This window comes from Taudactylus pleione, unplaced genomic scaffold (genome assembly GCF_031769625.1).
Source record: "Taudactylus pleione unplaced genomic scaffold, aTauple2 ptg000069l, whole genome shotgun sequence".
NCBI classification, from domain to species: domain Eukaryota; kingdom Metazoa; phylum Chordata; class Amphibia; order Anura; family Myobatrachidae; genus Taudactylus; species Taudactylus pleione.
In genome coordinates, this window is record NW_028284471.1 from 4,765,540 (window position 1) to 4,791,143 (window position 25,604).

General features: G+C 45.9%; 1 protein-coding gene across 1 annotated transcript; it reads right to left on the reverse strand.

Moving 5' to 3' along the window:
• Window positions 1-3,477: 3,477 nt before the first annotated feature.
• On the reverse strand, window positions 3,478-25,357 carry CCM2L (CCM2 like scaffold protein). Its single transcript, XM_088467148.1, has 10 exons — window positions 25,202-25,357; window positions 24,916-25,083; window positions 16,311-16,394; window positions 14,167-14,350; window positions 11,147-11,664; window positions 10,540-10,672; window positions 10,310-10,373; window positions 9,664-9,811; window positions 7,047-7,185; window positions 3,478-4,152 (listed from the first exon to the last, which is right to left on the reverse strand). Exons 1-10 carry the CDS (start codon window positions 25,229-25,231, stop codon window positions 3,872-3,874), a joined length of 1,749 nt encoding a protein of 582 aa, XP_088323274.1. The 5' UTR covers window positions 25,232-25,357; the 3' UTR covers window positions 3,478-3,871.
• Between the last annotated feature and the right edge of the window lie 247 nt (window positions 25,358-25,604).

Genomic DNA, 25,604 nt, shown 5'->3' on the forward strand with positions numbered 1-25,604 from the left:
AAAACCAAGAATAGCCAGAAATAGACTGCTATACAATAAAGATAGAGGGGGCTTAGGTCTACCAGATATTCAGACCTATTCGTATGCAGCAGAGCTCAGATACATCTCCGACTGGTTCCCATTTTACTAATCTTCAATTGGAGGAGGCATTGTTCTTTCCCTTTTCGCCAGCGGCCCTTTTGCATATTCCTTGCGCACGCTTCTTATAGGAATCACCCACATTTTCTTTACGGATACCTATAAAGCCTGGTCTGCTATAAACAAATGTCTGGGCTCAAACCCACATCTTACTAAATACATACCTCTTTGGGGTAACTCAGATTTTCCACCCTCCCTTACAATATCCCATTACAAGTCGTGGAAACAACAAGGGATTGTGGCTATCAGAAACATTTTTGACCCCGGAGGCAATCTTTATTCTTTCCAACAAGTGAAGGATATTTATGATATTCCTAACTCACAATTTTTCTTATACCTACAAACTAGACACTATATCAACAGTAAAATACCTTCTAGTTCATATGCATCACTACTAGCCCCATCTACCCCTTACCCTCTATACTCTCTTTTCACGTTGGTCTCTAACAACAAGTATAAACTTAAATACTTATACAATGATTTGCTATCTAATAATGTATTGGGTTTGTGGAAACGAGTTTGGTCGTCTTGGCACCAAGATTTTCCAGATTTCAACTTTTCAGAACGTGTTATGACTTTATTCCCGTCTACTATGAAATGGCTCAGCTCGGCTAAACTGCAGGAAACTCATGTTAAGTTTTTGAATAGAGCGTATATCTCCCAAGCACAGCGAAGTTATATGCTCCCAGGTGAACCAAGCAAGTGCCCAAAATGTCATGCAACCTCAGCAAATTTTTTACATAATATTTGGCAGTGCCCTAGAATAAAGAAGTTTTGGTATAAAGTTCACACTTTTTTTACTTAAAATGCTAGAGTTAGATTACCATTTGCTTGGGAAGCTTTCCTTATTGCTGATTTTACCTCTTGGTCGCCAACACTTATTTCCCCTTCAATGTTACCCTTTCTCACTGTGATGGTTACCCTAGCAAAGAAACTAATTTTGCAGAAATGGATATCTAGGGTAGCTCCTACTTTAGAAATGCTTAGATTGGAATTACGCAACATTCTATATTATGACAGATGTACGGCGATGTATGATATTGAAAAAGGTGTTATTAGATACTATAACAAATGGGAAACTTATCTCAACTATCTACCCACTCAGACTTATGAGCAGATTACAAAGGTGTTTGAAAATACCACATGGTCGCTATCACGAAATATTCCTTGAACACCCTATAAACGTGGAGGACTCCCCCTTCTTATCCTTCTCCTTCTTTTTGTCTTTTCTTTCTTCTCACCAATTTTAATTGGACTCAGTTATAAGATGTTTAGTTAAACTATATACATTTTGAATAAAATACAAATAGAATTTGAGGAACAAGGCAAATATACAATTTTGACTGTATAATTCACCTGTATTGTATTAATCAATCATAATTTTTGCCGTGAATGTAATTCTATATATATTACTGTTTTTGTTTTGACCTCTTTGAATTCAATAAAAATTGTTTTTCAATAAAAAAGAAGGATTTTATTGCTGAGGTTGGATTGTCCTATAGTAATTTTGTTCCCTTCCTATCATATATTGCTTTCTAGTAGTGTCTGAGACAGCTCAATATTTTGAGCATGGAGCAAACTGTCATGAGAATACCTCTGATAACGGCTTCCCGAGCCACAACAAGTTAGAAACAATAAATCTCTAATTGTGTTAGCTTGGAAATACTGTTCAATATCAAGCTCCACTGCTGAGCAGATGGAAGGGTTTGCCAGAATGGTTTCACTTTTACAAGAGCATTCTGACAGCCGTCATGAGACATTGTCTTCATTCCGTGTTCGCTACTTTGAATATGCGTTGAAACCCATTATGGACAGCAGAAGATTGACAATGATGATTCTGGCAACATTGATGTTGACACTGGCAGAATGTAGACATCAGAAATGTTGACATTATTATAATGCTGACATTTCTGTTAGGGATAGAACTAGACTAAAAGCACACTGTCGACATTTCCACAATGTCGACATGATAAATGTTGACATGTTTAAAGTCGAAATTATGAAGATGTCAACATAACCGCCATGTCGACATTATATACTACATCTGGTCTCACAGACTCCCATAAGCGTTAGATATTTTTCTGTAGGATGTAATTTCAATATCTTTGTTCAGACTTTCCGGCCTATAATCAGCGAATATTTGTCTTAAAAAATATTATCCAATCTTGTGTTTTTCTCCCACACAAATCAAAATAGGAACATGTGCAGGGGAATAATAAAGACAACTGTAATTCAAGCAAAGAGTTTATAAACCTAGCTTCATATCCTAATATTGGCATCACACAGTGTAGGCAGTTGACCATTTAATTTGTTTTTACAGAAATAATACATTGAACTGACAAAATTCAAATTTTATGGAAAGCTGCATATTTAAAATCAATTTGGACTGAATCCAAATTATTTCTGTTGAATAAACCACATTTGCATTCCAGAATAAAAATATCAAGGTAAAAATGTAATTCTTCTGGCACGGAATGATTCTGACTTATTTAAAAGACTGCTGAATGTAAAACAAAAAAATGGGGGCATGGTGGTTGCGTAGGACCGATTTATTAAAAATGTTCACACAAAATTAAATTTTTCTTTAAATTCACTGTAATCGGTTGAATTTAGGGGGAGAGCAGATGAGCAGCACAGATGGTGTAATGGTTAGCATTACTGCCTAACAGCATTGAGGTCATGGGTTCAAATCCCACCACGGCCCTGTGTGGAGTTTGTATATTCTCCCTGTGCTTGCGTGGGTTTCCTCCGGTTTCCTCCCACACTCCAAAAATATACCGGTAGGTTAATTGGTTCCCAACAAAAAAAATAACCCTAGTATGTGATAGGGAATATAGATTGTAAGCTCTACTGGGGCACAGGATGATCCCTTATACAGGAGTCTGTCACATATAGACAGAATGTTTTTACAATGCCTCTCAAAAGCCATCTGTGACCGAATACTTTTTATGATTTACAAAAAAATGCAATCTTGTATTTTTTTTTACTGAATAGTGCCTCCAAAAAGAACAGTGTGTGACAAATGTATAAGACATTAGATGTACCAAACAGTGTAAAGAGTGGACTGGAAAAGTTGCCATTAGCAACCAATTAGCTTGAGGTAGCATTCAATAAAATGATAGGTAGAAGATGATTAGTTGCTATGGGCAACTTCTCCAATGGTCCAGATTTTTCTTTGTTACCTCTCTGTCCAGTACATGAAAAGGGAAAAAAACTCATGCAACCACTGATACTGAATGGTTCAGAATTTCTAGCAACATCATAGTAACAAGGTAAAGTGGAAATTGCCCCCCCCCCCCCCCCCCTCCTCTGCCACCCATGTTTACAGGGATGTAATTATTAGTAAAGGATAGTTCTTAAAAAAAAGTGGATAACACCCCAAAATACAAAAATAGTATTCCAAAAACAATGTACAACCATATTAAAGACATGAAAAAACAAAGTATTTGTAAAAAAAATAAAAAACATAATAAGGATTCTAAAAAAATCAACCCTGCAGCTTTGCAACCCCTCAGTGACTTCTAGTATACTAATATTTTCCAGTAGTGGATGAATTATTATATTTAATATACATATTATATATTATTTACCCCAGTATAACAAGAACTCAAGTACAAAATGTCCCATTCATATTCTGCATTCAGTGGAAAAAGCCTTTGGAAAACAAAGTTAAAAGTAAAATGTTTCTGCGTATTTTACTAGTGCCCATAGTTGACATCATCCTGTAGCATTGTCAGAGGAAGTCATCATCATCATCGTTGTCATAGTCATCATCTCCCTTTGCCAGAGCTTCAATATTGTGGGTAATGTCAGTAATCATACGGTTGAAACAGTTGGACTGTGACCCCGGCGAGCAGCTATCATAGTTGCGCACAGCAGAGGCAGATGTGTTACTCATACTGCGTTTGATCCTTCCAAAACTGTCAGTCAAAATTCCCCCATCCCGAATTCCAATGCTCTCCAGAAAACCTTCAAAGAAGCCGATGTCCAGGTCAGGGATGAAAGGCCTCAGTCCTGCCCCACACAATGAAAAATACAAACAAAAAACATCTTTAATTAAATGGAAAGTGTTCCCTCATACAGTGTAGGCAGCCATTTTGTGACCTGAACCAATATTCATAAGAAAGCATCTTATCGATAAATTAGGAAAGTCATAGTGAACTGATAGTCACCTGCTCATGTATAGTAGTTCAGGCCGCAAAATGTCTGCCTCCATTTAGACCACTTTAAAAAAGATGTAATATATTAGAGGGCAATTGTTGCCTACTCAGTGGGGAAACAATTGATCTCTAGTAAATTTAAAGCTTTTAAAGTGGTCTAGTGACTTCTTATGTGTCTCAGGGGTATATTTACCAAAGGTTAATTTTAATCGATAAAAATCGATCAGCATTGATTTTGTGTTTCTGGGGCTAAATAGCACCTTTACCAGCAGACATTTTTATTTTGATTTTTTTTTAAGTATTAGCAAATGTGTTTTAGCCCCAAAAACACAAACCTCTCTGCCGAGTTCCTTCAAAAACTGTGTGCAAGTGTACCTAGAAGAATTGATGCTGTTTTGAAGGCAAAGGGTGGTCACACCAAATATTGATTTGATTTAGATCTCTCTTCTGTTCATTCACTTAACATTTTGTTCATTGATAAAAATAAACTATTAACACTTCTATTTTTGAAAGCAGTCTTACTGCAGCATTTTTTCCACACCTGCCTAAAACTTTTGCACAATATTGTATATTTGCGTGCCATAAGCGTAAAAGTGCTACTGGTGTCCAAAGAAGCTGATGAGGTTTCCAAGGGAGGAAGTGTAATGGGAGATTGTGATAGGATTAGCTTTTTGGTCAGTATCTAGTGTTTACTACATTGGCTTAAAAAAAGCAACAAGAACACAGGGAAGTACCTCACTAGGTATGCAGTCGGGAAGCCGGTGGACCTAATCCCAACAGCCGGCTTCCCGAATGCTTTATCCCGGCGAGGGTTAAATGACACATAGGCAAACGCAGGGGGAGGGGGGTTCCGTCTGCCTGGAAACCCCCCTCCCCAGGAGACACCATGACCACAATAGGAATAGTAATATAATAGAATGTTACTAGTGCTGCATGTTGTTCTCAGTATCACAAATTAAATAATTAGCACCCCCTGTGACTCTTTTAAAATGTGTCAGCCAGTAATAAATACACCTGTGCACCAACTAGGAGATCTGGAAAACATGCACTGTTAGGGGTGCACTGCTATAGACCATCTATAGGGTTAATTATTAATACTGTATAATAATACACTATCCATAAGGAGACCGATATGTACATATCTGTCCAGGGCAGTGCTAGGTTCTTCTGCCGCTCCCCCAGACTCCCGGACTTGCTCCAATCATCTGAAATTGTGCCCACATGTGACATAAAAACATTCAGCTCAGACAGGATGGACCTACTGCGTATATAATGGATCACTGGTCCTGTATATGCTGGGATTATGACACACAATACGCTTTATTTAGCCTTTTTAAGATTGATTTATATGTTTGTGTGTTTTAATAAATTCACCTGATCTTTTCAATATTACACTATTGTGCTTATCTCTCTTTTTACATATTGGGAACTCCCTGGTACATCGTCCCAAGAGAGAACAGGATAGGAAAGTAGCCTATTAATTTTTCATTTTTTGTATTGATTGGCTTAGGTTTAGCGCCACACGGTGGTCACACATGTTATTACTATTGTCACTTTTTTTTGTTTAGGGGTTTAAGGTACCCTAGTGTCTCCACTGTTGGCAGCTTTACTTTTGATGCGCTGAGGTGTTGTATTAAATAAATTTTGATCATCTGAATCTGATGTGTTTGCAGTCAGATTTAAATGATTTCATTCATTTTAATACTGTCAGAAATCATTCATCGCTGATAAAATTGTTCAAATCGCTGTAAAAATCGTTCAATCGTTCATCTGACAAATCTGACCGTGTGTATGCACCATAACATCCAATCCCCTGAAATAAATATTCAAACTTGCAGCCAGCATATAAATAAGGTTCCACAAATCTACTCTAGGAATAAAAGAATTTGCCAACAAAGTCATTTTGAAATAAAATGAACATTGTAGCTAACACATAATTGAATTGCTGGCATTCCTAAACCTCAGGATAATATGATAAGGAAAACTGATCTATTTTAGCTCTGGGCGTTGTCTGTTCTATGCTTTGGCCACCATAACTAGCAGATTGACCAGGGTCCCAGCAGGGCCGAAACTAAGATATCTGTCACCCGGTGCAAGGCAGCAATTTTGCGCCCCCTCCCTTCCTGTACCTGAAGTTTGTCCTTGCTCATCCATGCGGACGGCTGGCATAAACCCCCTGGCAATGAGTATAAACCCCCTGGCCAGTAAGGACCTCTAGCATTTGTCTCCTCTTTGGCGGTGGCCATTTTTGGATGGACATTTTCTGAGTCTGCAGCCGCCAAGCCACCTTGAGACAGCTTTTTTCACCCCCTGCAATCTGGCACCCGGTGCACGTGCACCTCTAGCTCCCCCCTAGTTGCGGCCATGGTCCCAGGATACCACCATGAGAACCAGCATCTCCTATGCTCTCATCATACAGCTTTCCCTGGCAGCAGTGATACATTCATAGTATGATGCAGGATGAATGTCCAAATATTACTGGGCAGTTGTCTTTCAATCTATACAATTCCCAATACCTAGGGTGGTTTTTAAGTAAGAGCCTGGGGACTATTGTACATGGGGTGCACTTAGGGAACCTGGGTAATGTTGAGGAACCCCAGCCAAACTGAAAATTGCGGGGAAAAAAAGGGGGAACACATTACTTTTAACTCCATGTCATGTTCTAGTTCTAGAAAGGTAAATTATATTGCACAATTTCAGTTCTGTTTAATTTATCATATAACATAACACTTAAATATGGCCCTATACCTAGTAGAAGGAATTTCCTGTTTTCCCCATAGAGCTGATGCAGCTCTCTGCAGTATTCCTTTACATCCATTCCAAGGCGATATTCACGTAGAAGACAAGCAAAGCGGTAAATCTCCACCGGTGCCAGTTTGTTCCTTAACTAGGAAGATAAACCACATTAATGTCATTAAACCATACAGTAATGCTGGGTACACACTGCACAGATATATCTGCAGATCGAGTGATCTATAGATGATGATCGTTCATATACACTGAACGGGGCAGCCACGGCTCCAGCTGGCTGAGGGTTGCGCCGCAACCCCCTCCTCGCAGCTGGCGCTGCATGTGTATGGGCGATCGGCTGATCACCCATACACACTTGCCAATGGACCGATATATCTGCAGATATATCGGTCCATTGGCTGTGCGGCGAGATATGTCTGTGAACGACGTCATTCACTGACATAAATTGCTGGTACACACTGGCAGACGGGCACCCGATATATTGGCCAATCAATTGATCGGCCAATATATCTGCCAGTGTGTACCCAGCTTAAGGCTCATTTAGTAACCATAAAATATGCAGATACACACAGTGGCATCACTTGGATGGAGCGGGCAGCACCGGGTGACACCATCCAAGGGGGTGACACCAAAATAGCAGAGCTGCTCTGCTATTTTGGTGTCACCCCCACTGATGTTGTCACCGAGCGGTGAGCAACGGTGATGGATGACATGTGCATGTGCGTTTCATCCATTCCACACTCCCCTGTGTCTAGAGATACTGGGGGATTCCCAGCAGCTCCCGGAGTGCCCCCGAAATGGGAAAAAGCAGGGAATGTCGCCTTGTGGGCACAAGGACACGCTCCTTTGGCGTGCTCGAGGCAGTCTAGAGGTGCCGCACCAGGGGTCACAACCAGTTGTGACGCCTCTGGATACACATCCCATTTAGTTTGAGCTTTATATGCCTAGTGCAGGCCCATCCACAGATCTAGCATTCTCTAATAGCAAAATTGTGGCAGGGCATGCTGGAACTTGTAGTTTCACAACAGTCACAGGTTGGCCAGGCCTGGCTTAGTGTCACCTTTGGGAACTACTCCCATATTTAAAAGTCTGCAAGACCAGATGGAACTGTGGGCCTGATTCAGACCCGGTCGCAAGCGCTGAGCACTCGCAACTGGGTTGATGGTGGCCCACAGCGCATGTGCACGATGGAGCCGGCTCCGTTGTGCGCATGCGCTAGACCCAGCTAGCGACGGGCAATCCGTCGCTCCGGGTCTTGCACCAAAGGGGGCGAGCTGTCGATGTTGAGTGACAGCTCGCCCCCTTTGGTGGGCGTGCGGGGGGGTGGCTGCCCAAATGGAGGCGTTCCCATGAGAACGCCTACCGTTTGGGGGCGGCCCCACTGACATCACGAGTGATGTCAGTGGAGAGATTCCGGCTCTATTAGAGACAAAATCTCTCTGGGGCTTGCGGCCACGAGACCCTACCACAAGGGTCTCGTCACAAGCCCGATGGTCGCGATGGTCTTGATCATCGCGACCATCATCATGGCCGCTCGCAATAGCTGTGGGTATACTGACATTGTTGCCAATGATAATGTCGGCAGCACTATGCCAGCGACAAGGTTAACATATCTTTTATACATTTCCAATTTGCATTTTATCCAGAACTTACTCATTTCCGTCCAAAACTATTTAGAGTTAGGAGAAATTGGGGCTGCTTTGTGAAACATGTTACTATTGTATATGTTGTATATAATTGTAAAACTGGGAATATAAATGCCAATTCCCACACAAATCGCACCTGGCAAGTATAAACTGTTGTCCAGCGAGTGGTATCTGTGAAAAATAAAGCCCTTTAGTAGGGGAGACGGGGTGGTTCAAACTATCAGTGTGGTCCATTTTTACTGTATGAATAAAATAAAATGTGCACTATCTGGGCCGCTCTACCAATTAGGACTCCACTGATATTTTGAAATGACAGGTTACCTATTTTTACATCTACACTGTCCAATATTTCAAACCACTGAGAGGACTCCTGTGGCCCAGCAAACCTAATAACCTCACTGTAAATGTGCATTTTATTTTACAGCCCCATTTTCCTGCAACATAAAATCTAATTTTTGTCTAATTCAGTTCGGAATGCCCTGATCCACAATTTCTGCCAGCACTTGCTGGACCACCAGAAAATGCAAACATTTAGACCCTCCGCAGATGTCAGGCGCATTCGCACACAAATAGATGCTTACCAAAACATGACAGGGTTCACTGTTTACCAAAACAAAATTTGATCTTCAGGTCCACATTTTCCATGTTTATTGAATGACCCATAGTGACACAGCACAGCCCCTGAAATTACTACTAATCTACATTACAGACCATAGCTAGAGATTAACAACCTGTGTCTCTCTTACTACTGTTGAACTACAAGTCTAATCATAACTTGTCAGCCATGCTGGGATTTGTAGTGCCACTATAGTTGGAAAGCTATAGGTCACTTACCGCTGAGCTACAGTGATCCCTGTCATGTCTGGATCCAATGAATGCTACTAAATAATCCTGACAAATCATAATGCAGATTCAACATCAGAGTCACTAGACAAACATAAACATGTACTAAGCGGTCACACTCTCACCGTTGTCATGTAATCTTGCAGCTGTTCTAGAGGTACTCCACTCTGCTCGCCATCGCTGGCTCCTGATGCCAAACTCTGCTCGGACACCGCAAAAGAGGGCGACGATTCTCCACTGTAATGCACTTCAAATGTATCGTGAGAGCCATTACTGAGACAAAGCAGAGGAGAGCTTGTTTAAATAGATTAGATTTAAGTAAGTTCTAGGTTTAGTATGTTCAGGCCAGCACACAGACAGTTCTCTGCATATTTACATTTATTTTTAACATTTAGTGATTGTCAGCAATAGTGGTCGCTACTAGCCTTTGTTATTCCTGCCATATTTTCTTTATAAAATAATACCCTCTGGGTAATTATACTGTTTGGAAATCTTAGATGCTCTCTATTTTCTTCAAACAAGATCATTTTCTATTTTTTTTTTTAATAGAGCAGTTTTAGGACGAAAAAAAACCCCTCAAAAATGATTATATTGCTCGTATATGATAACAGTGATGTTTACTGTCATCAACTAAAACATGCCCACTTTGTTCTCATTGGCATCAGACGAGGCAGTGAAAAATATAGACAATGCTAACAAGTGAAGGAAAGTTTCCATACCTTCTGATTTACAGAATATCTGCATTAAGATTGCTGTAGAAACTAAACTTACAAAGAGCTGCAACAGCTGAAGTCAGCATCATAGGAAAATGTCCCATTGGTGTGTGAGCTGTCACCTGGAATAAAATGGCATGGGAATAAATCACCTTAAAGTACACAAGGTACTAGTGACATCACTGTACTGGCTGCTCTAAATAGTACGTAGGTAATGAGAACACTAAGCAAATATTAAACAGGGAACATTGCAGAGCCCCCAGCTCCTGTCCCAAGCCCACAACTTACAGCGGGACAGCCATGGTCTCTCAGGTGGTGATGTGTAATGATAACCGGCCCTGTCCACACATTCAATGCTCTGATCTCCATAGATGATCTGGAAAACCTGACAGATGAGCGCACATGATTCCTCCGCGGCGTCCTGATAGGATACAGAATACGGGTTCAAACAGAGTTTTGGAAAAATAGCTAATAGAAGTATATGATACCACCAGAGAAGGCACATTATTATTCTAACCATGCCCTGACATAGTGAGTGTGGCTATTGTGAACAAATGTGGAGATCTGAGTAGGGAAGGATGGTCTAACAATATAAAATGTATGCATGGTGATATATAGACAGGGACAACACCTACCTATATAGCAGCTACATTGCAAAGGCTTGTACATCTCCCCATTTTTGTTTTATAAATACACTCCCTTATATGCCTTATGCTTTTCATGAATAGCTGCTCATCATCAGGCAAAACTGTTCAATTGCACATCCCTGGGACTCCACACAAAGCCGTAAAGTGTTGAATTATTAGACTGAAGTTACTGATGGGTATGGACAAGCCAATAGATTGTAGTCATCTGGAGGGAACAGCTCTTTAAGAAATTGTAGATCCCAACTCACTCTATTCTCTACAGCCAAGATTATCAAGTTGCAGTAAGCGTCTGGACTTGGCTCCTTTGGATCTAACGGATTCTGCCCTGCAGGTCTCCTCTCCCAACTGCCCCCACAAGGCTGGCGTCTCTCCCAGCTGCCCCCACAGGCTTGGCGTCTCTCCCAACTGCCCCCACAGGGCTGGCGTCTTTCCCAGCTGCCCCCACAGGGCTGGCGCCTCTCCCAGCTGCCACTGAATGTCATTCTTCTTTCCCAGTTATTGCAGGTCTGGTGTCCGCATCTTTTTTCCCAGCTGCCACTATTTTGTTTTGCACCGCTCCTCTCCAAGCTGCCTCCACCCTTGGGTCGTCCATCTGAAGACCTGTGAGCCATCTTCCAGTCCAAGCTACATATGGTATGACGCCTCTCCATACCACTCCCTACTGGTTTGGAACCTGCTCTCTCTCCACCTTGACTCCTATCTGCTTTTCCAACTGGTGGTTTTCTCTCCAAGCTGCCTGTGGCTGGCACTGGGTCCAATCCAAGCCCTAAGGAAAATATAACATAATTGATACCATAGTTACATTTAAGCAATATACTGTGAAATTTAATGTGTTAAAGGCTAACTCTACCTAAAAGTGTAACTTATAACCTACAACCCAGTTCCCCCATATAACAGAACCAGGAGATGCAAGTAACCAATGATCAGTATAATTCTCTAGGCATCAGCGCCACAATAAGGGGCATGGCTAGAACTTTGTGTGCCCCATAGCTGAATTTTGAAGGATCCCCTCCCTATAGCTTCTAGAGACAGTGCTATCAGCGGCGCTTCATCGGAGTCTAGTGCTGCCCAGGGGCCATGCTTACTGCCACCAATCATATTAAGTATATTCCTTTAAAATATGATATTCATGCAAGCACTGGTCCCTCAGTATCACTAGCCAGTGACTGAAAGCACAGCTCACCTTCAGTCAGCTATCTGTCCATTATTCTGTTCTCTACACTTCTTTGTTAAATCTCAAGTTCAGATCCTTCATCCAAAGCGCCTCACTGGTGCGCAGGGAATGCTGGGAGGTATGACATCATCGCCCATCCCAGCAGGCAGGGAACACTGCTTTGTGGCGTGAGGTGAGTGCTGGGTGCAGGGGGAGACGGGCCCAGGGGCACGACTATATTGTAGCACCCCCTGCACCTGTGGTAGCGCTGCCTTTGGCCACAATGCTGTTTGTTCCTACACCAAGAACCAGGATATGGGGTGTAACAAGCTCCAAGTCAGATTGTAACAGAGGGGCTGAATGTGCAGAGCTGATGCATTATCCACTCAGTGTTCATATTAGAACTTGATACAGCGAAGTTATTGTTCCCAGTCCTCTAAGCCAGGATGAAAAACATTTGCTGTGTTTACAGCACTGGGTTCTCTGCAGTACAGGGTGTCTTAAGGGGAGTATCCATTTAGTGATATTTGCAGGCGATTGCACGATAACTACATCGTTATCGTGCGATCGCTTGCAAATCACTCATGTATTGGGCACATTTAGGTCGGAAATGACCAGCGATGCGCGCGCCTGCTCGTCGTTTCCGACATCTATCATCTCCCGTACATGCTGGTCAACCTGATGATCACGTCAGGTTCAGCATGTACGGGGATGATGGATGTCCCTACACTGAACGACTGAACGTTCAGTGTAGGCACATCACAGACATGGAAATGACTGCATGATTACAATGTCCTGTTGTTTCTATGTCTGTTAATGGATAGGCACCTTTACTTAAAAATTTAAAATTTGATGGAGTTAGTCTTTAAAAGCTTGATGTAGCCAATCACACCTCCAAAATGTAAGTGACAATCTGCTGTTCAGTGCCATCCTGCACAATGGATTTAAAAAACTAAAATAATAATTTTTTTTTAACCCCCTTCATTCCAAGACTGTTCAACTTTAATTTTTGGAGTAAATAAATCTGTTTTAAGCCAAATTTTACATAAAAACTTTCCATTTGGAAGTCAAACAAAAATCCTCAAAGGAGAAATAAATAATTCTTAATGAACATTATTGTCTAATATTATGAAATACCACATTTACAAAGAACAAACAACAATTTAAGATCACATGGGGCCTGATTCAGAGATTCATGCAATGCTGATATTTACGCAGATGAAGTGGTTGTTTGCCATTGCGCATACGTACAAGCCGCACTGCGTGTGCCCAGCGATTGTACTGCGATTGCGGACGCATGGAGTAATCCATCGCAAAGTGGTCAGCGTTTGGGGTTGGTAACAGGGAGGTGGCCAGAAAAACGCAGACGTGTAGTAAATCAACAGTTATAACCAACATCACCATGATTATTGGAAAAGTCCCATTTGAAAAAACAAGACCTGAGCAGGCATGCTAGTTCATTATAACACTGGTCTTGGGCCCTCATTCAGACCCACTCGCGAGCGGCTGTCCGCTCACAAGTGGGTCGATGGTCTGCACTGCGCATGCGCACGACGGAGGGAGCTCCGTCGTGCGCATGCGCGAGAAGCGACGAGCGAAGGACTTTCCTTCGCTCGTAGTGTCTCATCAAAGGGGGCGTGCTGTCGATGTTGACTGACAGCGCGCCCCCTTTGGTGGGCGTGCCTGCCAGACGGAGGCGTTCCCAAGGGAACGCCTACCGTCTGAAGCCGGCCCCACTGACATCACTAGTGATGTCAGTGGGAGTGATTTTGGCTCTGATAGTGCCAAAATCACTCCTGGCCTTGCGGTTGAAAAACTCAACCGCAGGCTTTTGCTCGCAGTGGCAATGGTCGCGATGGTCAAGACCATCGCGACCATCATCCTGCACGCTCGTATATGCTGTGGGTGGTGACCCACAGCTATACGAGCGTCCAGGAGGACGCTCCATATTAATGGAGGTGGGCCCTGATTCAGAGCGAGCGCTCTGGTCAGAGCGTCCGGCTCTGAATCAGGGCCAAGGTTTCTAAAACATTCTGTGCTTTGTAGGATAGATGGATCCTAGTGCAGGATAAAGAGTGCACTCCATGCAGGACACAGACAGCTGGCTTCTCACACCTGTTTTCAGGACTAGCAGGTGAAGAGAATCGTCCCTAACGTATGAAGCGGCAGCGATCTCATGAGTGGGGATCCGCAGAATCAGCTCCTCGTTGTCTCTCCAGGTAAGTAAGAGACTACGAGCCGACATACTGAGGATGCTGTCCTGCTGGGGAGTAGAGTGCAGAGGGAGTTCTTTTAGTTGCTGCAGAACACAGAAAGAAAAGAGAGGGAAGAGAGAGATAATATGTAAGACTATTTGTCTGATGGGAAGTTTTACAGTCAAGAAAGTGTGGTTCTCAATAATACTAATAATTACAGTGTATCTACCATAATTATTATTGGGAGTCCTTTAATACAAATGGTTCTTAACCTACAGTCTTCACTAATAGCAAATCTCTTCCCCAGGGACTGCGTCAAAGTAGCTACATGTTTTGGTTGCACTTCACACAAATTATTGAACCTTTTTTTTTTTTAGATTGAGTAATTTTTATTGGTTTTCAAAAAATAACTAAACTTAATAAGTAGTAGACATGCTACAATCGCAAAGGTAATAAAGTCTCTGTGAGGCATGTACATATTCCCCAGAGTCACCGGGCACATAAAAGCATGACAGAAAACGTAGTATGGATAGGTAAAAACAAGCAGAGCAGGCATACAGGTACAATGTTATGAAGAAAATCAAATTGGACATTAACCAATGAGAATGTACAGAACACACATAGGATATAAATACCCGGTGTCATCATTAAAAGAAAACAAAGGAAGAAGTTGTAGAGTCTCGGGAATACAATAACCTTCAAAACAAAGGCAGCAGCAATGTGATAGGCTCCCCCCCAAAGGTGAAAGGGTAGTACACCAAGCTATGAGGCTAGCAGGGCAATAAAGGTGGAGAGGAGGCAGAGTACCAGGCAGGTGCTTTGGCATAATGGGATTGCTGCCATCTATACAAAATGCGGCCGAAATTTGACTTGGCATTCCGAGAGATATAGAGCTATTTTTCATGGGTTAGTGTAATGATGACTAGGGAAACCCCACATTAAAGTGAGGCCCTGAGGTGGCCATCCTAGAGTGAGACACACATACCTTAGCTAGCATAGAGAGATTAATAACATATTGCCTGGTCTGGTTGTCTAAAATAGGGGTGGGGAACCTTTTTTCTGCCGAAGGCCATTTTGGTATATATAACATTATTTGCTAGCCTAGTGCAGGCCACGCCCCCTCTGCATGACTTTACACAGGGCGAGGGCACAATCGCCAGTTATTATAGCAATGCCCGGAGCATCCTGAGGATGCTCCAGGGAGCTGTAAGAGCAACAATGTGACCGTCTGAAGCGTCCTAAGGATGCTCCAGGTGGCACTGCTGCATAGATTCTGGCTGCAGTGTGCTATTCTAGGCACTTTGCTAGCCAGATGAGGCTAGCTAGCAGAAAAAATCTCAGAGGGCCACACCAAATGATTCCGCAGGCCTTATAAGGCCCCCGGGCCTGGGGTTCCCCATTCCTGGTCTAAAACATCATCAGCTATAACCCCAATAGAGTTCACCACAGGTGTGAGAAAAGATGGGGAAATGCCAGTATAGGAGATTGTGTGTATAACCTTAACCCAAATCTATGAACACTCCCATAGGAGATGCTAGAAGGTACCCCGGGAGTACTGACATTAAGGACACACATCTGTAGCCTGGTCTCCAAATGTAATTAGCCTCATAGGAGTAAGATAAGTTCTGTGTAATAAAAATAACTGTTTTGTTAAAACAGGAGCAGTGACACACGCAGGTTCCGCAGGGCTATAGTCCAGGTGTCATCACACATAGGACCCACATCTGACTCCCAGCATGGTTTGAGATGCAGCTAGTCTGTTGAGTGGTGAGCAGACAATAGAAAGGAAGACAGGCAGGAAAGATAATGGACCTTCTTTACAGCAATGTGATTAGTGGGGTGAAAAAGCTTTGGGAATGACTACAGGTTTATGACAATTTTTCAGGCCTCTCTGCATGGTGAACGGACAATAAGCCCAATGACAAGAGCATTTTTTATTTAAAATGTCATGGTTGGGAGGAGAATATGAGTAGGGTCTCAAATCTAACTGGTAAGTTTACCTGCTTCTGGTCAATACGGAGTGTTCTCCAGTTTACTGTTCTCATAAGAGTGAGCATCACTTACCCTGGCTGTGTCCAAAAGCTGCAAAATTTCATCTCGACTAGATGGATTCAAAGAGGCAACGACCCAAGTCAGGTGGCCTAAAAACTGCGAAGAAGATTTAGAGTGTTGGCTTTTTGGAGTTAACTTTTCTTGTAAAATTGTTTCTTGTTAACTTTTTGACTGGCTTGACACACTGAGATAAATGCTGCTGACCAGGGGTGTAGAGAGCTATGGGGGCCCCATTGCAAATTTCCACGGGGTCTCCATAGGTCTAGCTATGCCATTCCCCCCACCCCACCCCCCATCTCACCTGCTGATCCCGATGCTCCGACTCTCTTCACTGATGCAGGGACGGGGGACTTCCTGCTGGTCTGTCTGACAGTTTGGACACACTCTTCCCAAATCTATATCTCTGCACATTTTACCTCTGCCTCACCTACAGTGCAGCATGGTTTGACCTGGTGTAGTTGCTTGCTCTTTTTTGCTTTACTCCAACCTCAGATTCAGGCCCAGTATAAGGCAGGGAATCGGTATGTAATGCCGCCGGACCATATACCGACACCAAAAGACAGAAGGAGCCAAATTCCGACTGGGGCTGGTTAGCACATTAACCCTCCACTCTCCCTACCCTAACCCTCCCTTAGTGGTGCCTAACCCTAACCTCTCCGTTAGTGCCTAACCTTAACCCCCCCACCCCGCACCCTAAACTTAACCCTCCCGGTGGGGTGCCGAACCCTAACCCCCCCTTTCCCTACCCTAACCCTCCTAGGGGGGTGCCTGACCCTAAGTCCCCCCGGGAGTTTCTAAACCTAACCCGCACGCCTAGAACCTAAGACACCCGGCTTACCTTCGTTTGGTATGCCGGTTGTCGGGATTTCATAGTGGGGCTAATGGTCGGCATCGGGATTTCGATGCCTATCTTTAGTCCCCTGTCGGGCTTGCAGTCAGGGTGACCTGATTGCGTCCCTAAGGCGGATGTGTTAATAAAAATAGGAAATAACTCTAAAATAATGGAAATTGCTAGTTACTGACTAAGCCAGTGGTTCCCAAACTTTATTGAATCAAGGCGCCCTAGAGTATCAGCATGGTTTTCATGGCACCCCTAAGTTTAAGTTTGTTATTGAGAGATTCTGAAAAAAATGTAGTGAAGTATTAAAGTGAAGTAAATTGTGCTTACCTGTCATCTTTAGGCTCAGTTATGTGGTGGTGGACAGGTTTGTGCATGGGTTTGTCCACATAACAAGAGATATGGTAAGAACTTACCTTTGTTATCTCTGTTTCTACGAAGTCCATAGGGTCCACAGGGTTGACCTTGGGGGTATAGCTGGATCTGGATCCATGGGCACCACGCAGTTAAAGCTTTGCTGCTCCCAGGATGCACTTGGGTCCGTCCTCCTCTATACCCCGCCCCGGCCACAGGCACCTCAGTTGGTAAGCAGCTAAGGCCGGAGGAGGAGACTAAACAGAGAGAAGGAAGACTGGAACACACAAGAAACCATACTCACAGAAATGGGAGATGGAAAACCGGTGACCAGCCACACAGCCCATTTGAAGCCAGGTGCGTCAGGGCGGGCACCCTGTGGACCCTATGGACTTCGTAGAAACAGAGATAACAAAGGTAAGTTCTTACCATATCTCTTGTTTTCTACTTCAGGGTCCATAGGGGGTCCACAGGGTTGACCTTGGGGATGTCCCAAAGCAGTTCAACTAAGGGCGGGGACGCTCCTGTGCTGAAAGGAGTACCCGGCGCCCGAAGGATGCATCCTGAGAGGCGAAGGTGTCAAACGCATAGAACCTCAAAAACGTTTGAATTGAAGACCAAGTGGCCGCCTTACACAGCTGAACAGCGGAGGCGCCACGTCTAGCAGCCCAAGAGGGACCCACAGAACGAGTGGAATGAGCATTAACAGAGGCTGGCACAGGTAAACCCTCCTGTGCATAAGCCTCACAAATAACGGAACGAAGCCAACGGGCTAACGTTTGCTTGTTGGCAGGCCAACCCCTCTTGTGAAAACCGAAGAGGACAAACAAAGAATCCGACTTCCTAACCGAAGCAGTCCGATCCACATAGATTCTAAGTGCCCGGACTACATCTAAGGAAGCCTCACCAGCTGAAAGATCAGGCGACTGAAAAGCTGGCACAACAAGTTCCTGATTAATGTGGAACTTCGAGACCACTTTGGGCAAAAACTCAGGACGAGTGCGGAGCACCGCTCTGTCCTGATGAAAAATCAGAAAAGGAGGGCGACAGGAAAGCGCCCCCAACTCTGACACCCTCCTGGCTGAAGCAATTGCTAGGAGAAAAACGGTCTTGAACGTCAGCCACTTGAGGTCCACCGCCTCAAGAGGCTCAAAAAGATGACCCTGCAAGACCCGTAGCACCACCGCCAAGTCCCAAGGAGCCACAGGAGGCACGAAGGGAGGCTGTATCCTGAGAACACCCTGGAAAAAGGTGTGAACATCCGGTAGTGTAGCAATCCGTCGCTGAAACCACACAGACAATGCAGACACATGAACCTTCAGAGAGGCCAGGCGTAAGCCGAGGTCCAAACCTGATTGAAGGAACTCCAAGATTCTGGAAACCCGGAACACCTGAGGATCATAGTTTCTGGATTCACACCACTGAAAGTAAGTGCGCCACACCCTGTGGTAAATCCGTGCGGAGGCAGGCTTGCGTGCCCTAAGCATGGTACCAATGACTGAACTCGAGAAACCCCTAGACCTCAAGACGGCTGTCTCAAGAGCCACGCCGTCAAAGACAGCCGACCCAGATCCGGGTAAAGGCAGGGCCCTTGAGACAACAGGTCCCGACGCTGAGGAAGAAGGTACGGAGCGTCGATGGAGAGACACCTCAGATCGGAGTACCAAGGACGTCTGGGCCACGCCGGAGCAACCAGCACGAGCGTGCCGCCGTCCTGCTTGAATTTCCGCAGAACCCGAGGAAGTAAGGATATCGGAGGAAACAGATACGCCAGGTGAAACGTCCATTTCACCGACAGCGCGTCTACCAGACTGGCGCCTGCGTCTCTTGTCCTTGACCCGTAAACGGGCAACTTGTGATTGTGACGGGAGGCCATCAAGTCCAGCTCCGGCAGCCCCCACCTGTCCACGAGTAGCTGAAACACCTCTGGGTGAAGCGACCATTCCCCGGGATGCACGTCGTGACGGCTGAGGAAGTCCGCCTCCCAATTGAGGACTCCGGGAATGAAGACTGCCGAGATCGCTGGAATGTGACACTCCGCCCAAGCAAGGATGCGAGACACCTCCGACATTGCTGCCCGACTTCGAGTTCCTCCTTGGTGGTTGATAAACGCCACCGTGGTGGCGTTGTCGGACTGCACCTGAACCGCCCGTCCGTAAAGAGCGGGACCGGACGACTGCAGGGCCTGATAAACCGCCCGCAGTTCCAGAATGTTGATGGGAAGAAGAGCTTCTTCCGCAGACCAACGACCCTGAAGTGACAACGAGCCGGTCACTGCCCCCCAACCCCGAAGACTGGCATCCGTCGTGAGCAGGACCCAGTCCGGGATCCAAAAGGGACGCCCCTCGACCAGATGAGCTGTCTGAAGCCACCAAGCCAAAGACTGCCGAACCTCCGGGGACAACACCAGCAACTGAGAGCGGATCCGGTGAGGTAACCCGTTCCATTCCGATAGAATCAGCCCCTGCAGAGGCCGGGAATGGAACTGGGCAAATTCCACCATGTCGAATGTTGACACCATGGAGCCCAAAACCCTCATAGCCGAATGGACCGACAGGCGGCAACTGCTCAGGCAACTGTGTATCCTCAGCTGCAGGGAGGAGACCTTCTCCGGGGTCAGGAAGATCCTTTGCTGCCGAGAATCCAGCAGGGCTCCCAAATGAACCATCCGCTGAGATGGAATCAGGGAGGACTTTTTCCAATTTATCAGCCACCCGTGCGCTTGCAGGCAAGCGACCGTCAAGTGGAGATGATGAAGCAGTACCTCCGGGGAACTCGCCAGCAACAGGAGGTCGTCCAGATACGGTAGTAGCCGTACATTCTGGTTCCGAAGATGTGCGGCCATGACCGCCATAATCTTCGTGAACACCCTCGGTGCCGTGGAGAGACCAAAGGGTAGCGCCCGGAACTGGTAATGGTGTTGAAGGATAGCGAACCTCAGATACCGCTGGTGCGAAGGTGCTATCGGAACATGGAGGTAGGCGTCCTGGATATCCAGGGACACCATGTAATCCCCCGGTTCCATCGCCAGAATGATGGAACGTAACGTTTCCATCCTGAACTTGGGAACTCTGAGGAATTTGTTCAGAGACTTCAAGTTGAGGATAGGGCGATGAGAACCATTGGGTTTCCGCACCAGAAACAGAGAAGAATAGAACCCCGTCCCTCGTTGTAATTAAGAAACGGGAACAATGACCCCTGCTGTCAGCAAGGACTCTATAGCTTTCTGAATCTGTAAAGACTTGGTCGTATCCTGAGAAAGACTCGTGCAGAAAAACTGGTGGGGCGGTCTGTGCCGAAAAGACAGGGCGTACCCCTGGGAGACCACTTCTCGAACCCAGGCATCCGTGGTGGTATTGTGCCAGCACTGGGCAAATAGAAGAAGTCGGCCACCCACTCTGGGGTCCCCCAGAGGGAGGCCCGTCCCATCAGGCAGAAGGTTTATCTTCCTGCTTGGAAGAAGGGCGCCTGGCACTCCAGGGCTGCTTCTTGGGCTTAGAAGCGGCCTTGGTCGTCGACTGCCTCGGGAAGGACTGACCTTTTGCCTTGCCCTGAACCCGAAAGGACCGAAAAGCAGAGCTCCGTACCTTGGTAGGAGCAGAAGCCGAAGGGAGGAAGGCTGATTTAGACTTAGCCAGAGTGTCCACAATTTTGTCCAAGTCTGGACCAAAAAGCAACTCCCCATTAAAAGGTAAGGCCTCCAGTCCCTTTTTGGAGTCAGCGTCAGCTCTCCAAGACCTCAGCCACAAGGACCGACGCGCTGACACAGCCGCAGCCGACACCCGAGAGGTTAGCAGGCTTGCGTCTAACGATGCTTCCCCAATGTAGGAAGCCGCATCCCTCATTTGACCTATCAACGCTCTCTGGATCTCCGGAGCATCTTCCGGAAAGGTATCCTCCAAAGCATTGGCCCAGCTCTCGATGGCCTTAGCCACCCAAGAGATGGCCATGGACGGACGGGCCACCGCCCCCGAGAGAGAGTAGATAGACTTCAAACAAGTCTCCACCTTCCTGTCCGTGGGATCCTTCAGGGAGGAGATCGACGGCAAAGGCAGCGTAGCGCTTTTAATTAAGCGGGTAACGTGGGAATCCACCGCTGGAGGAGTTTCCCACTTCCTGCAATGAGCCTCCGGAAACGGATAGTTCGAAGCCAACCGCTTCTGCGGTTGGAACCTCTTGCTGGGCAACTGCCAGGCCCCTGCCATATGATCCGTCAATTGATCGGACAGGGGAAAAACCGTCGAAGCTAACTTGGCCTTTTTAAAATTTGGGTATTTTGACCTGGGGGCGGGCACATCCTCCTCAAAGTGAAGGATGGCCGCACCGCCCTAACCAATGCCGGCACATTAATGGAAGACTTAGCCTCCATCTCCTGGGCCCCGGCATCCGGGTCAGAGTCTTCATGGATCTCCCCGTCATCCAAAGACACGTCCGTGTCCGTGAACTGAGCCGCCAGTGAAGCCGGAACGGAACGCTTGGACGCCCGTGGGGGCAACTCACTGTGCAACATATGTTGAAAAGCCGTTGACGAAGCCGCCAGACTCTGAACAGAGCTGGAGAGGACGTCCACCCAAGGTGGGGGTACTGCCTGAGGATACCCCTGAAAAGGTACCATCGACTGCTGCGGCACCGTGGGGGTTTGCACGTATACCGGCAAACCCGCATAAGGACCCACAGTCTGAGACCCGGGAGGAGACTGCACCAGACGAGTCACACCCGGGGAACGGGGCATGGTAGGCTGGGGCAACGCCCTAGAAGGGGCCGCAGTCGGGACCGCAAGTCGGTCCGCGATTGACGCCAGCACTTGCGTAAACATTGCCCACGGAGGATCCTGCGCCACCGGGGGTTTAGAGGGTCCAGGTACCAACTGGCACCGCCCGCACAGACCGTCCTGAGACAATTCTGCCCCGTCAACCCCTGCCGAACAGCGTCGGCAGGAAAACAACACAGGAGCCTCGGAGCGCTCATTCCCCTCATCAGACATGACACAAACTTTTTTGCAAAAAAAGTGTCTCACCGAAACGAGGTAAGGCGTATAACATCCACGCACTCCCAAGTATGCAACCCAAACAGCCCACAATATGGTACTGAGGAGCACACCGCAGTATGTGATGGACCTCACAAATACGTAGATTTATATAAGTGAGGTACACAGAAAGAACACCCCTCCCCTACGCTCCTGCGGGCCGTAGGAGAAGGAAAGGGATAGGTAAAAACCTGACAGTAAGTAGAAAATAAGCACAGACAGCAGCACTAGCAAAAGTCACATACCATGCAGAGAAGTTATACTCACTGCACCTTCCGCTACAATCAACCTCCCAGATTCAGTGTCTGGGAGGGCTAAAGCGCTGTGAACACTGTCCTTTGCAGGGGGAGAGGTACGCAGGGGGACTGGTCCACTGGAAGCCTGCCTGGGAGCTCTGCGATGCTGCCTGAGGAAGGTGGCCGCCGGAGAGCTCTGAGGAGGAGTGGCCAGGAGATTACAGCCCAGCGACGCCAGCACACATGAGAGAAGGCGCGCTGGGCTGAGGGGAGGAGCGCTAAAGCAGGGAAGGCTGCCTCCCCTGCTAGTACTAAACCCCCGGGGAAGCCGGTTCCCCGCCGGTACTTACACCCCGGGGGCCAGCGGACACGCGGGGTATGCCTGAAGAGGGGGAGCCCGCCGCCGCTAGCGCCGCCGGTCTGTCCCCAGAGACCGGCGGCATGAAGACTGCATTTTCCCCGGGTGCAGCGCTGCACGCGGCTTACCTGGCCCCTTCAGTCCGGCAGCAGTCCTTGGGTGGTCCCGGAGCCACGCTAGCACTGACTCCGGGGTCCCGCTGCGATCCCCGGATCAGTACCGGCGTCGCAGCGCCAGCGGGGCTGTTGGAGCGGCAGCATAGACGTCCAGATGGACAGTCTGATGCTGCCGCTCTGAAGATAGTAAAAATAAAATAATAAAATCTTCTTTTTTTAAAAAAAAAAAATAAAGAATAAAGCTTAGGGGCTACTTATGCAGCCCCACTGCGCAGGGTGACCCGACTCCGGCCGGGCACCAACTAAAACTGAGGTGCCTGTGGCCGGGGCGGGGTATAGAGGAGGACGGACCCAAGTGCATCCTGGGAGCAGCAAAGCTTTAACTGCGTGGTGCCCATGGATCCAGATCCAGCTATACCCCCAAGGTCAACCCTGTGGACCCCCTATGGACCCTGAAGTAGAAATTACATTACTTTGACTATAATTAATTTGATTTGGTGCTGTCTGTTCAAAATATCATGCAGGCAAATTGCAGTAATATAGTTATAATTTTACCAATAACATTTCTCTTACACAAAGGAAGCACAAAGCTCTGAGATGAGGCTCATGTCTCTTAGGGGTCTATTTACTAAGCTGTGTTAGTAGATAAAGTGAACAGTGATTAGGTACCAGCCAATCAGCTCCTAACTGCCATTTTTCAAACACAGCCCGTGACATGGCAGTTAGGAGCTGATTGGCTGGTACCTTATCACCATTCACTTTATCTCCTAACACAGCTTAGTAAATAGACCCACTTAAACTGGGTACTGACCTTTCAGATTGCATTTACAATGCGATCTCACACTTCTTTTTCAGAGGAAACAATCCAGGGAACTTTGTATTTGTGTGTACACACTATTCTGATCCTCACTATTTTCTGTTATAATAATCAGATTGGCAATATTGTATCCCTGTACACACTATATAATTGTTCTTTCCGATCCTCACTATTTTCTGTCCTAATAATTGTATGGAAATATCGTGTCCCTGTACACAGCACATAGATTATCTGCCTATGCAGCTGCCTCAAGGTAATGAGCTATCGGCAGAAGGAGCAGTCAGTCATCAGAGCACACACTACAGAATGTGCATGATATCATCACAATGCTTGGTGCGCCTTTTAATCATCCAATCCGACCAGTTTCGGTTAGGTACTGAGAAAGGTTAAATGTGGAAAATGGAGGCAATAATCTATGAAGTAATTACAGTAAGACAGAAAGTATTCATATTATCCAAAAACAGCAGGAATTAACCTTCATATAAAGAATTCTAGGTACAAACATGCAAATGACACCTATCCAGATATTCAGGAGCACATATCCAAATTATAGCTTATTCACTATTTAATGTAATCGGTGCAATAAAGGGATACAAATAATGCCTTCTACAGTACGTTCCCATATACAGAAAATATTAAGGGTAGGGTGAGGTTGTCTGTGCCCTCCAGTTTCTGAACATTAAATGGAAAGCAAAGCCTGCTTATAATCAGGGTGCATAAGTATGGTTAACTGTACTATACCCAATTTACTTTTATATGAACAGTGAATATGGCATAGTGCAGTTATTTTAGGACTGGGGTTCTGAGTTTTAGGCCGAATTTCTGAACTCCAGTCCTCAAGTATCCCAATAGCACATCTTGTGTCATGTTACCTTTACTTCCTTCTCCACATAATCATGCAGCAGGATCTGGGGGTCCAGCAGATAGTCCGGAGCCATCACTGGCACGGAGTGTAGGGGACGACGGTAACTGCTGTTCCTGACTGCTGAGCGCCGAGCAGACTTAAGTGAAACTAATCGTTTAATGGGAGAAACCAAGGCCTGTAAATGGTAAAGGCAGATGAGGACCAGGTATGGATGATAGGAGTTGTGCTAGAAGACAAGAAGAAGATGAAGAAAGGAATTGAATATGCACTGAATTGTAGAAACACTTTGGTACCTTCTTTCCTTTCTTGGACTGTTGCTCCATGGAGCCCTGTGTATAGTTTATATCTCCTTTATGCTGGTTTGCAAGTCCTTGCCCTTCCTTGCAATCTTGTTAGCCAAGACGCTTCTGTTTCTCCCCGTCTCCTAGCTCCTCTTTCTCCCTGATCTCCTGTTCCTAGCTGGCTCTGCCTCCTCTTCCTCCCCATACTTCATATCCTTTGTTATTTCCCTACAGAGGAAACTCCACCAGCTAAAGCTCGGAGCGCAGTTCCTGCTTCTGTTCAGTGTGATAAGAGAACAGATTGGGTCGGTCAGCAGGGGGGAGAGCTGTACAGCATTGCAAATCACTGGACAACTCAGAGTGCGTGCAGTGGTCCAGTATGCAATGATCTTGTACAGTGATGGGTGTGCAATTA

Bases quoted from the DNA above. Each gene is read 5' to 3' on its own strand.
- CCM2L (XM_088467148.1), bottom strand. From the start codon at position 25,231: ATGGAGCAACAGTCCAAGAAAGGAAAGAAG. The intron at 14,351-16,310 runs GTAAGTGATGCT...TGTGTTCTGCAG, and splicing joins AGCTTTTGGACACAGCCAGG to CAACTAAAAGAACTCCCTCT. The intron at 10,374-10,539 runs GTAAGTTGTGGG...ATTTTATTCCAG, and splicing joins GAGACCATGGCTGTCCCGCT to GTGACAGCTCACACACCAAT.